Source organism: Martes martes, assembly GCF_963455335.1.
Source record: "Martes martes genome assembly, chromosome: 5".
Classification (NCBI taxonomy): domain Eukaryota; kingdom Metazoa; phylum Chordata; class Mammalia; order Carnivora; family Mustelidae; genus Martes; species Martes martes.
In genome coordinates, this window is record NC_137892.1 from 90168486 (window position 1) to 90181310 (window position 12825).

Genomic DNA, 12825 nt, shown 5'->3' on the forward strand with positions numbered 1-12825 from the left:
GTCGACAAACCAAGGAATGCCAATGATTGCTGGCAAACACAAAAAGCTAGGAGAGAACATTCAACAGATTCTTCCACTGAGCCCCCAAGAAAGAATTAAACCTGTTAACACCCTGATTTCGTTATCTGGCCTCCGGAATTGTGAGAGTAAATTTCTCTTGTTCTAAGCCACCAAGTTTATAGTAACTTATGTTATTACAGCCCTAGATAACAATTACATACACCCGTATTACAGATAGTAATATGGAATTTAAATGTCATCATTTATAATATTAGAAACATTTATCTTCGGCCTGAAAATTTAGAAAAATATTTACCATTCAAGGTTCTTAGTTCACAAATTCAGAACAATTAGAGACAGCACTGTCCCATTTAATGCACTGTCCCTTTCTTGGGTACTGTCACAGGGATGAACGAGACATAAGACTCCAATGGACTAGACGCCTGGGTGGCTCAGTGGGTTAAGCTGCTGACTTCAGCTCAGGTCATGATCTCAGGGTCCCGGGATCAAGTCCCACACTGGGCTCTCTGCTCAGCAGGGAGTCTACTTCCCGCTCTCTCTCTGCCTGCCTCTCTGTCTGCTTGTGATCGCTGTCTCTGTCAAATAAATAAAATCTTTAAAAAAAAAAAACAAAAGACTCCAATGGACTACACACACCACTATCAGCCATCAGAGATCCAGTGAGATTCTCCCAAAAGTCAGTAAAGCAACTGTACAAAACAGGAGCTCAGTTCACCTTAGTTGATACTCAACAGCTTCACAAAAAGCTGTCTTTATTTAAGTCCTCTTGCTGAACCAGAAGTTTAACACAAAACTATAAGTTTTAAGAATTTAATGTTCCATATGTAAAGTCTTACCACACTTGTAGCATCAAAATAACAAGTTTTTCTAATCGGCACTATACCAAGCTGTGGGTTACAATTCCACCCTTTGTTAATTCTGAGTTTCCCAGAAACAGGATTCCTTGAAGCCCAGATTTGTTTTTATTTCAAACTCAAACCACTTCAAGTATGCACGGGTAATTTACCATACCAGCCTGACAGAATGGCTGGACATTTTTCCATTTATCACCCCTGTATCTTCAGCATGAACTACAAAGAGGTATTACAAAGGATGAAAGGTAAACTTCTGCCCCATTTATTTCCTATTCAACTGTTGCTGGAACATTTCTAAGACTCAACTCCCTTTTTTTTTTTTTTTTTTTAAGATTTTATTTATTCATTTGACAGAGAGAGAGACAGCGAGAGAGGGAACACAAGGGGGTGGGGAGAGGGAGAAGCAGGCTTCCCGATGCAGGGCTCAATCACAGGACCCTGAGATCGTGATCTGAGCAGAAGGCAGGCACTTAATGACTGAGCCAACCAGGAGCCCCTAAGACTCAATTCCTATTTAGGGTATCCAAGAAAAGTGGATTCAGATTCTCCAAATACAGTGTTTCTTTGTTAGTGCCTCTCCTGATTAAAAGTGAAGCCTGATTAAAACTTAATCCATCTCTAATAAATGAGTATTTTAAGTTACTGAGCAACTGGCAAGCATGAGAATATTGGCCATAAAAAGTTACCTGCAAGGATTAATTTTTTAGAAAAGCCTGCCTCTCTCTATATAAGAAGCAGCATTCACCTACCTTGTTTTCGAACATCTTCTACTGCAGCCACAAGCTCTTCTTTGAGAAACTGACTCTCCTTTGCAATTTTATCCCCCTTCTCCAAAAAATTCTCAGTTGCTTGTTCAACAGAAGCAGCCAAAACATGGGCCTTCTTAGAACGACCTCTCTTCTTATTTGAGGGCCCCTTACTATTGGTGTTTACCAGAGTTGTGACCTAAAAGTTTCATTTTTACAAATTAAACTGCATTAATTAAAATGAAAACAACAGAAAGATGACCATTTTTAAAGATAGGAATAGTAAATTATTCATAATTAAATGAAATAGCACATTTATAAATTCCACAAGCACTAACAAATAACACACACTCTCCATATTTAAGAAATACAGCAACAATACTCAATTTAGGTCCCAAAATAACTTTGCTATCTCAATGTGCAAGACAAAAAATATTTTAATTTTTTCAAACATGTGTTAACTAGATTTTAGTTCCGTTTTACAAATCAAAAACTGATTAGAATCATGTTACACATCTGTACATATCATGAACAAGTCCCAGAAAGAGACTGACAATGAACTTGTTAGCTTTATGTGGAGGTCAAGTTTTCCACTGTTTTCAACCTGTGTAAAATATTTTAAAGTAACTTGCTTCTGATTTTGTTTCACGGTTTATTCAAACAAATCTCAGTAATGAATTAGTAAGGTCCTTAACAATGAATTAGTAAGGTCCTTAACAAAAAAAGTAAGGTCCTTAACAAAAAAAGGAAGGGCTGCCCAAAGGAGCCTACTGTGATGGTGCTTTAAGTCCCAGAACATCAACCACCATTTACATACACACACACACACGCGCGCGCGCGTGTGTGTATAAATAAAATAACAAATTAAAAAAAATATATATATATATAAATAAAATACCAGGTGATCTGTAGGTTGACGATGACTATAGATTTTTTTATTAGCATAGCTTGCCACACAAAACACCTGCTTAGAACTATACTGGATGGGCTTGAAGAAAGTTCATGAGTCTTACTTATCACACACTTCTACATTATATTAAAATATATAAATATATTTGTATGCATGTACACATTTGAATATATGTATTTGTGATACTCATTGCTAACAATTAATGAGATGGCATCACACTGTGGTATCTGCAACAGAACATATTAAACCGATATCCTCAAATTACCTGCTAACTGATCCTGGACAAGGAAGTCTGTTAAGTATGGTAAAGAGCCAAGAGTCAAAGCTTCATAGCCCATCTTTCTTAACTATAACCTGTACCTTCCAAGAAAAAGTGATGCCAGAAACCATCTATAATATACAAATACTTGGTAAGCTGCATTACATACCACTTATCCCCTATTATTGCCAATAAGACTCAAGAAAATGGCAGTAACTATGTTCCTATAGGGTTAAATGAATGCATGTATCAATATTTAAATAATTAGTGGCGCCACATCCTCTAAATACTATCAACCTAAATTCAACTACTCAAATTAAAGCTTTGAGCTAAACTTGCTCAGTTTGTTTACCAGGCCTACTACTATGGAACCATATGACAGCTACGTATTTGCAGATTCTTACCTGTGTAACAAGAGGCTCCAGCAGTCTTTCAACTGCCAGAGTCCTGATCTCTAGACTTTTGGGGTCCCATTTAAAGTTTATGTTGCCTGCGTGGACAGAAGTCATTTCTGAAAAAGAAACAAAAGGTCAACGTGAGGCAAACATCATACACAAACATGAAATAACTAACAAATCTTCTACTTCTAAAAAAGAACTTTTTATATCAGCAAAACTTAATTCCAGATTGGAAAAAAAATTCTTAAGAGCCTGCACCAGAGGGCCTGGTAACTCTTAACCTCTTACACTTTCAAATGTCGAGCTTGAAAACAGTAGAGGTACTACAAGAGGAACTCCCAAACACACGGCGCTCTATCCCTTTGGGCTTCTCTGGCACCAAGACACTTCTACTTTGATTTTCCATACCAATTTAGAAGCAGGATGAAAAGCTAACGTGAATGAAGGCCTGATTCTGATTTTTCTTACTCCGTAATATTTATAGTACAGTATTACCTAAAAGTCATAACTCTTTCATTTTTTGATGACTTCTTAAGAGAATATCTTGTCTTACTCTATTAAAACATAATGCTGGGGGGCGCCTGGGTGGCTCAGTGGGTTAAAGCTTCTGCCTTTGGCTCAGGTCATGATCCCAGGGTCCTGGGATCAAGCCCCGCATCACGCTCTCTGCTCAGCAGGGAGCCTGCTTCCCTTCCTCTCTCTCTGGCTGCCTCTCTGCCTACCTGTTGTCTCTGTCAAATAAATAAATAAAATCTTTAAAAAAAAAAAAAAAACATAATGCTGGGGGTGCCTGGGTGGTTCAGTGGGTTAAAGCCTCTGCCTTCGGCTCGGGTCATGATCCCAGGGTCCTGGGATCGAGCCCCGCATCGGGCTCTCTGCTCAGCGGGGAGCCTGCTTCCTCCTCTCTGTCTGCTTCTCTGCCTGCTTGTGATCTCTGTCTGTCAAATAAATAAATAAAATCTTTAAAAAATAATAATAATAATGCTTAAGTCTGCTGCCCTCTGCACCTACAACTATTATCACTCACAGCCAGAAGAAATTTCAAGTCACACTTAGTCAAGTATAATGTATCAGTGTCAAGGTAAACTTCCATTAGACAGAGGCTTTAAGACTAGGGGGAAAGACTTCAACAAAAACACCAAACAGCATCTGCTTCTAAAAGTAGTGCCTAGGGGCGCCTGGGTGGCTCAGTGGGTTAAAGCCTCTGCCTTCGGCTCAGGTCATGATCTCAGGGTCCTCGGATAGTGTCCTGCATCGGGCTCTCTGCTCAGCAGGGAGCCTGCTTCCTCCTCTCTCTCTCTGCCTACTTGTGATCTTTCTCTGTCAAATAAATAAATAAAATCTTAAAAAAAAAATTTAGAAAAAAAAATTTTAAAGTAGTGCCTAAAAGATAAAAGGGGGAAAAAAAAAAGACAGGAGGTACCTAACTGAAGTAAACACTAACTATAAACTTTCTAGACAACCAACTTGGTATTTAAAACCTTAAAAGAATATGTTCTTATGACCCAGAGATTCTACTTCTGGAAATTAATTCTAAAGGAAAAATCAAGGTGCATGTAAAAACTTGGATACAACGATGTTCACAACAGCAAAAAAAAAAAAAAAAAAATCAGATATCACTGAATAAATAAATCACATAACCAACCACATAATACTGTGCCACACTTAAAAAACAATGTTTACAAAATTTAGGAAAATTTAAAAAAAAAAACAAGTGTTCTTGGAGCACCTGGGTGGCTCAGTGATTTAAGCCTCTGCCTTCGTCTCAGGTCATGGCCTCAGGGTCCTGGGATGAAGCCCCGTGTCCCGCCGCTCTCGCTCAGCAGGGAGCCTGCTTCCCTCTCCCTCTCTCTGCTGGCCTCTCTGCCTACTTGTGATTTCTGTCAAATAAATAAATAAAATCTTAAAAAAAAAAAAAAAAAACAGTGCTCTCACTGTCCGGGTCTTTATTTCTATTAAATGCAAATTCCCGTGAAAGAGAATCAGGGCTCCTCCAAAGGAGTGGGGGGGGTTCCTTTCAGGTCTGAGATATCCTATTCTGCAGAAAGCAAAGAAGGGTACAAAGACTAATCTAACAAAACAGAGAGGAACCAAAGGCTCCGCTGGCCAATTTAAAAAACTGGGCGCCTGGGTGGCTCAGTTGGTTGGGCGACTGCCTTTAGCTCAGGTCATGATCCCAGGGTCCTGGGATCAAGTCCCGCATCGGGCTCCCTGCTCAGTGGCGAGCCTGCTTCTCCCTCTCCCCTCTGCCTGCCTCTCTGCCTACTTGTGCTCTCTGTCACATACATACATACATACATACATACATAAATAAAAACTGAGTATCAAGAAACATGACTACAACTGCCTGACTGACAGATAAGTACACAAAAAGATACCCTATGACCATAGAGATTCTCAAAATAAAAAGGGAATTTGTTTACCATGGATATAAGAACAGAATCAGAAAATGACCATTTTGCAAACTCCAGTGTAGTAACTGGTTCAGCAAAGATATCAATGGATGTTAATACCATTAAGTGAAAGGCTACTGGGGAACAGGATACTTCTAAGGTGCCCAAGTATCACTTCACGAGTTACTTACTAATTACAGGGGCCAAGACATACCTTTACAAATTTGCAATCTAATGGCCACCCTCTTAAACATATAAACTTAACATCACTAATGACACACCTGATATTATATGCCTCCCAATATGAAGAAATGCATAACCTATTAAGTACTCTTGATTAAAAAAAAAACAAAAATAAACTTTAAAAGGTTTTCAAGAGAGATACTTGGGTGGCTCAGTCAGTTAAGCGTCTGCCTTCAGCTCAGGTCATGATCCTGGGGTCCTGGGATTGAGCCTGGCAACGGGCTCCCTGCTAAACATGAGTCTGCTTCTCTTCCTCTCCCTCTGCTCCAACCCCCCCCAATCTCGTGCGTGTGCACACACGCACTTGCACACACTCTCTCTCTCTCTCAAATAAATAAACCTTAAAAAAAAAAAGAATAAAAGGTTTTCAAGAGCCTCGGTGTTACTATAAAATGAGTAGTTGTGCAACAGCTAAAATAAATGTTTAGGGGGCGCCTAGGTGGCTCAGTGGGTTAAAGCCTCTGCCTTCGGCTCAGGTCATGATCCCAGAGTCCTGGGATCAAGCCCCACATAGGGCTCTCTGCTCTGCGGAGAGCCTGCTTCCTCCTCTCTCTCTGCCTGCCTCCCTGCCTACTTGTGATCTTTGTCTGTCAAATAAATAAATAAAATCGTTTAAAAAAATAAATGTTTAACTAGAGTAAATGGAGTCTACTGAAGCCTCTATGTAGGGATTCAAAACCTTTTTCAATGCCATGGAGCTTTTTGGCAGTCTAGTAAATCCTACAGACCAATGTATGTCCAACAGAAATACAGTGTAAGCCACCTATGTAATTTTTTTAATAGCAACATTAAAAACAAATGGATGACTGTACACAATAGATCCAAAAAAGTATTTTTCCATGTAAACATTTCTTAAATTATTAGAGGTATTTCACATAAGTACTAAGTGTCCAAATCTGGGATTTGCTTTACACTCAGGGCACATTCAAAGTCAAAGATGCCACATTTCACCTGTTCAAGAGCCACATGTAGCTAGTAGCTTCTGTACTGAATAGGCAGCTGTAAGACCCTTTCCTATGTTTTTCAAATGCATACAACACAATCCAAAAGATTACAAAGGAAACACATATACTGATATTTAGTTATCAAGATACTTTACAAATAGATGATACAGTAACATATGTGCTTCTTTATTAATATTAAATAAGACTTAGCAAGAAGTCCGACAACTACTTCAAAGTAACAATGAACATGCACATTTTTCAAGGTAACGTAATTATTGCAGATATGAAAAACACTGAGATTCCTACTGGTGACAAAGTTACAGGTTCAACTGAAAACTGTAGTTTGTTATTTACAATAATAGAAATGCTAAATTCCTGTTAATAGTGAAAACAAAGACAAAATTTTTCCAATCCAAATTCACCGCAGCTTTAAAAACTTGCCCTAGGGATGCCTGAGTGACTCAGTTGGTTAAGCACCTGCCTTCAGCTCAGGTCATGATCCCACCTGGGATTGTCTGGCTTCCTGCTCTGCTTCCTGCTCTGCTTCCTGCTCTGCTTCCTGCTCTGCTTCCTGCTCTACGGGAGTCTCCTTCTCCCTCTCCCTGCCACTACCCCTGCTTGTACTCTCTGTGTCAAATAAATAAAATCTTTTAAAAAATTTAAAAAATAATAAAATAAAAAACTGGCCTAGATTCAATGTCAACCTTATAGGGGATACAGAAGCATGGTAAGCAACACCATGGGAAAACAAACAAATCCAGAATGGAGGGTACCTTACATGATAACAGGGCCTCAATTCTTCAGAAAGTCAGTGTTTTGGGGGAGAGGGTAGGAAGACTATTCTAGACTGAAACACTCAAGAGACATAAGAAATCTAATGCAATACATGTACCATATTTAGACAACAGCTTGAGACAAGCAGCTATTAAGACATTTGTAAGGAAGTGTGCCTGCGTGGCTAAGTTGGTTAGGCAACTGCCTTTGGCTCAGGTCAAGATCTCAGGGTCCCGGATAGAGTCCCCACATCGGACTCCCTGCTCAGCAGGGGAGTCTCCTTCTCCCTCTGACTCTCACCCTTCTCATTCTCTCTCTCAAATAAGTAAATAAAATCTTAAAAAAAAAAAAGACATATCTAAGGAAATTGGTCTTCAATACTTATTAAATATTAAATGTTATTACAGAATTACTGCTCAATTTCGTAGCTGTGATAATGAAATTGTGACTATGTAGAAAAAAATGACAATTTCTAGGAGATGCATGCTGAAATATTTAGGGGTAAAATGTAAAGATTTCTGCAACTTTCCAATAGTTCAGCAAAAGAAAATATATACATATACAGATCAAGGAATTATGAAAAAATACTCATAACTATTAAATATAGGTAGAGGACATGTGGATGGGTGTTCTCAGATTTATTCTTTTAGCTTCTTTGTATACCTGAAATTTCTCATCTAATAAAATGGGGAAGATGTTACAGAAGTTTATGAGAAAATGTTCCGAATATACTACTGAAGATGCTAAAGAGATTTCAAAACAATATAAAGTATGACTTCAGGGGGGAATAAAGACATCTAAATGCATAAACCAAAATATTAACAATAGTGTTATTTCTAAAGTATGGATTATGGATAGTTTAAACATCCTTTTTGCTTAACTGTATTTTCTGGTATTATAAAAATCATACAGGTATTTAGAAAAAGTTACTTTTGTAATTAAAAAAGCAGAATCTTCATTTTATAATCTTTACATCTTTATAAGAAGAGGACAATACAATCAAAAGGCAAGTTTGAGGGGCACCTGGGTGGCTCAGTGGGTTAAAGCCTCTGCCTTCAGCTCAGGTCCAGGGTTCTGGGATCAAGCCCCTCATTGGACTCTCTGCTTGGCAGGGAGCATGCTTCCCCTCTCTTTCTCTGCCTGCTTCTCTGCCTACGTGTGATCTCTGTCAAATAAATAAATAAATAATAAAATCTTCAAAAAAAAAAAGCAGGTTTGATCATAACTTAACCACTCTAACCTTCCTTACTCATTTATAAAATAAGACAATCATTACCTTCAGAGGGCTTTCCTGAAGATTAAACACATTATGATCCACTCAATAAAATGAGAACCCAGGCTAAGGAGAAGTTCTTCCATACAACAGAAAAATAATAAATGCAGAGGAATAATGGGTTTAGAAAAATCACCATTTAGAAACCATCATAATAATGGACTCACTCAAGAATCATCCTGAATAAAAAAAAAAAAGAATCATCCTGAATGATCAGCATGCTGAATGCTAAACCAAGTGGTTGAAAGTTTACAAAGAAACTGATTATTTACATACTCTTACGGTAATTACCAACAGATTATATTTACTTATTACAAAGGGTTGTAATAAGTAATTACAAAGAGTTGGTTATAGGAACTTCAAAGTGGAAAAACCTTGCAGAAAGGACTTTAATCAAGTGATCAAAATCAACATCCCCTATAACAGGACAAACTGACATCATATACTTCCTGATATGATGCACAGGGAAGGACCTAACATGACTTTGGTATTTCCTACCAAAACTACAGAGCCTCAATCTTGTCATGAGGAAACATCAAACTCAAAGTGGGCATAGTCTACAAAATAATTGGCTTTAGTCTTCAAAGACGTCAAGGTCAGAAAAACAAAAACAGAAATTCTTCCAGACTAAAGGAGGCTAAAGAGACATGACAACCAATGCAGTAATCCTGGAATGAAACTGTACTTGAAGGAGGGAGGGGAGGCAGAACTGAGACAAATGATAAAATCTAAGTAGGCTCTAAATTAGACACCAAATTTGCATATTTTCATCATTATACTGTAGTTATGTCCTTGTTGCATGTAATGGACATGAGATGTCTGCAACTTACTTTCATATGGTTCAAAAAACACAATGCATTAAGTATGTCATATACAGAGAGGAGAGGAAAAGTGGATGGGAGAGTGGGAAGAAGAAAGAAAGGGAAGAAAGGAGGCAGAGACACAGGAAGAGAGGGAAATGAATGCTGATGAGATGGAAAGAGAGTGAGGGGTAGAAGGAGAATGGAGAAGGGAGCAGGAGTAGAGGGAAGGGAAGGGGAAGGCGGCGGAAAGAGAAAGAAGAGCAGACAGGGAGAGAGAAACAGGAAGGAAGAGGAGGGAGAAAGGAAAGAGGGAGAAAGATGTCCTGAAATGTGACTAGTGTGGCTGAGGACTGATTTAATTTTATTTTAATTAATGTTGAATATTCACTAGTGACTACCTTATCAGACAGCACAGTTCTAGACTCTACAGAAAGCAACATCAACACCTAAATTCTACACATTAAAATGACAACTAGGACAAGGTAGAACTGCACATGTCTATGAATAGCCCACTCTTGACAATTTTAATAAAAAACTGTCTTGTGTTTTCGCCCATAAATGCACGCTTGAGGCATAAATAGGTAGGCCCTCAGATATTTTTGAAAACGTTAGTGCAGGCATCATCTCACATTTCACAGATTTATCTAAGCATCAAAACATCCTAGAATCACTGGAGATGGGATGCCAAAAGAAATTTAGATTTGCTTAATCTGATAACAGAATGCCAGTTCCCAGGAAATTTTTTTCATTGCAAGTGGGCAAATTTGCTCTCTACACTTAACATTACGTCAGGCCTACACTTTGGTTTTTAAAGGTTATTTGTCCACGAAACTGATCAGCCCAAGTCAGTAAACCTTAGAGATGGAGTAGATTGCTAAAGGGCTGACAACAGCTAAAGCAAATGTCATCGAATGTCACAGATAAGACATTTCAGAAAGAATGATTTGCCCCATGGACCCTGCATTTCTGTATCCTAGCATTCCACCGCCAATACATCAACACAAATAAAGCAGAAAACCTTTCAAGAGTTGTAGAGGAAGGTGCCAGACATTAAGTGAAGCTGGTTCCAAGGAGCTATGTGGTCACATTTGTGTTAATTATTAAACAAGTGCAACATAGTAACAATTCACTTTTCCAAAGAAATAAACTCTGGGCTGAGCACAGAACCTGAGGAGGAGCTCAATCTCATGACCCTAAGATCATGACCTGAGCCAAAACCCAAAGTCAGACACAACCAACTGAGCCACCAGGAGCCCCTTTTCCTATGCAAACTTGGACCCATTTTTCCTTCATGAGCAAAAGTGGGGCCCAAGATGAGAGTCCCAAGCAAAGAAACAAGAGTCTCAGGCCATCGGGAAGCCATTGAAGAGCAGGAAAGCTGTTTTAGAGATATCACAAAGGGGGAAGAAGCTGTGCAAGGTAAGCCTGTGAAGACTGGGCAGACCAAGTCAGAAAAAGAAAAAAAAAGAAAAAGGTTTCTCTGAAACTTGTAAGAAAAACTAGCCTTTTGGCTTAAAGAACAAGAGTACCCTGAAGATTTGTACATTTGCTGATAATAAAAACATTCTTCAAAAAAAAGCCTACTTGGTCTTTTGTTTTTATTTTGATACTTTGTGGTACAAAATAATTCCACTTTCTTCTTAACTTGAAAAAAAACCAAAGTGTAAGAACAATAATGAGTTGCAAATGACACCTGACTTCTCAGAGACACCATCAGGACAGGTAAATGGGGAAAACATGTGCCCAGCTGCCCATTAGCTCCAGGCAGGCACTCTATCACACAGACATAGGGTTGGTAGATCATGCAATTTTTTCAAGAAACCCAGAGACGTAGACTTTCATGTTAAGCCTCATAACTTCAGTGTTAGCAACTCATCCCAAAATACCTTACCACTACGTAGGGCAAACAAAAATGTCTAAGTACTGTTTGTACTGTTGACCAAGACTTTCCAACCAATGAACAAGTTCTCCCCTAAAGTCCCTTCAGTTCTATGTTCTAGAACTCTACATCCTGTTAAGTAGTATCTCTGAGGAGGTCTCAAATCTCCCCATAAAAATTCACCAGACTAGGGACGCCTGGGTGGCTCAGTTGGTTAAGCGGCTGCCTTCGGCTCAGGTCGTGATCCCAGCATCCTAGGATCGAGTCCCACATCGGGCTTCTTGCTCAGCAGGGAGCCTGCTTCTCCCTCTGCCTCTGCCTGCCTCTCTGTCTGCCTGTGCTCACTCTCTCTGACAAATAAATAAATAAAATCTTTAAAAAAAAAAAATAAATAAAAAAAATAAAAAAATAAAAATAAAAATTCACCAGACTCTACCTGCTGCTAAAAGCTTTAAGGCAAAGGACTCAATCACTCACTCACATTGAAAAACTTGAAATATACTGACACTTGAAAATTGAGAAGCCATTCAGTGTGTTTTCAAGTCTTTCGATAACCATGATGGAAGCAGACTGCCTTGTGCAGCACCTTTAATCAAAGGCCCTGCCAAGAGTGATGCCGAACATTATGAAACTACACTACCGAACCAATTTATGCTTTTGCTGACCCCAACCCGAAAATGATTTCAGGAAGCAGAAGTTCTAAGAGCATTTAAAGTCTAATGAGAATATGTTATCCGGAAAGAACATGCCTTCTGGTACCAGCTTTGTCACTAACTTACGCTCTGATCTTGGGCAAGTCACATCACCTTTCTGATCCTCAGTTTTCTCAACTATAAAATAGAAGGGACTGAATTCTAGATTCAAAGTCCTTCCAGGACTGAAATCCTAGTATTCCTTTCATTTATGTTATCTCTCAATAGCTTCTGAATTAATTTATTGGATGCAATTTCTCCCAGGGTTAGCCTGTGGTCTTCCTAGCTATATTTTAAGCTTAAGGATAGTAACTACGCTTATGCTTCTTTATATCCCTTAAGCTGCTGGCAAGCTGCTTTATGCAGAGCAGATACAGTATTAGTTGAACTGAATTTATGCAAACTGATTTTAAATATTTACAAGCTTACCAAGACAAAGCTCCTGCCTTAATCTTAGTCATATCTTCTGTTTCTCTACAATTAATGGTATTGTTTAGAGTAGCTGAACAAATAACTTTTAAATGCTTGGCAGTTTCTAGTTTTCCAATTAACTTACATAGCACTCCTTCACAAGATCTATTACAAAACGTACTAGAGCTAGCCAACCTTAATGAATTACAGCAACCTTAGGTTTTT

General features: G+C 38.7%; 1 protein-coding gene across 2 annotated transcripts in view; it reads right to left on the reverse strand.

Annotated features, from left to right (window-relative positions):
• Positions 1 to 12825, reverse strand: part of CTNNA1 (catenin alpha 1) — a 183379-nt gene that overhangs the window by 151128 nt on the left and 19426 nt on the right. The window contains exons 2-4 of one of the 2 annotated variants that reach the window (XM_080803535.1): positions 4918 to 5068; positions 3195 to 3301; positions 1625 to 1820 (exon numbers count right to left, since the gene is read on the reverse strand). In XM_080803535.1, the coding sequence (XP_080659661.1) occupies positions 1625 to 1820; positions 3195 to 3299 (301 nt within the window). In that variant the 5' untranslated portion in view covers positions 3300 to 3301; positions 4918 to 5068. The remainder of the gene's footprint in view (positions 1 to 1624; positions 1821 to 3194; positions 3302 to 4917; positions 5069 to 12825) is intronic. The other variant, XM_080803534.1, reaches the window with a different exon arrangement.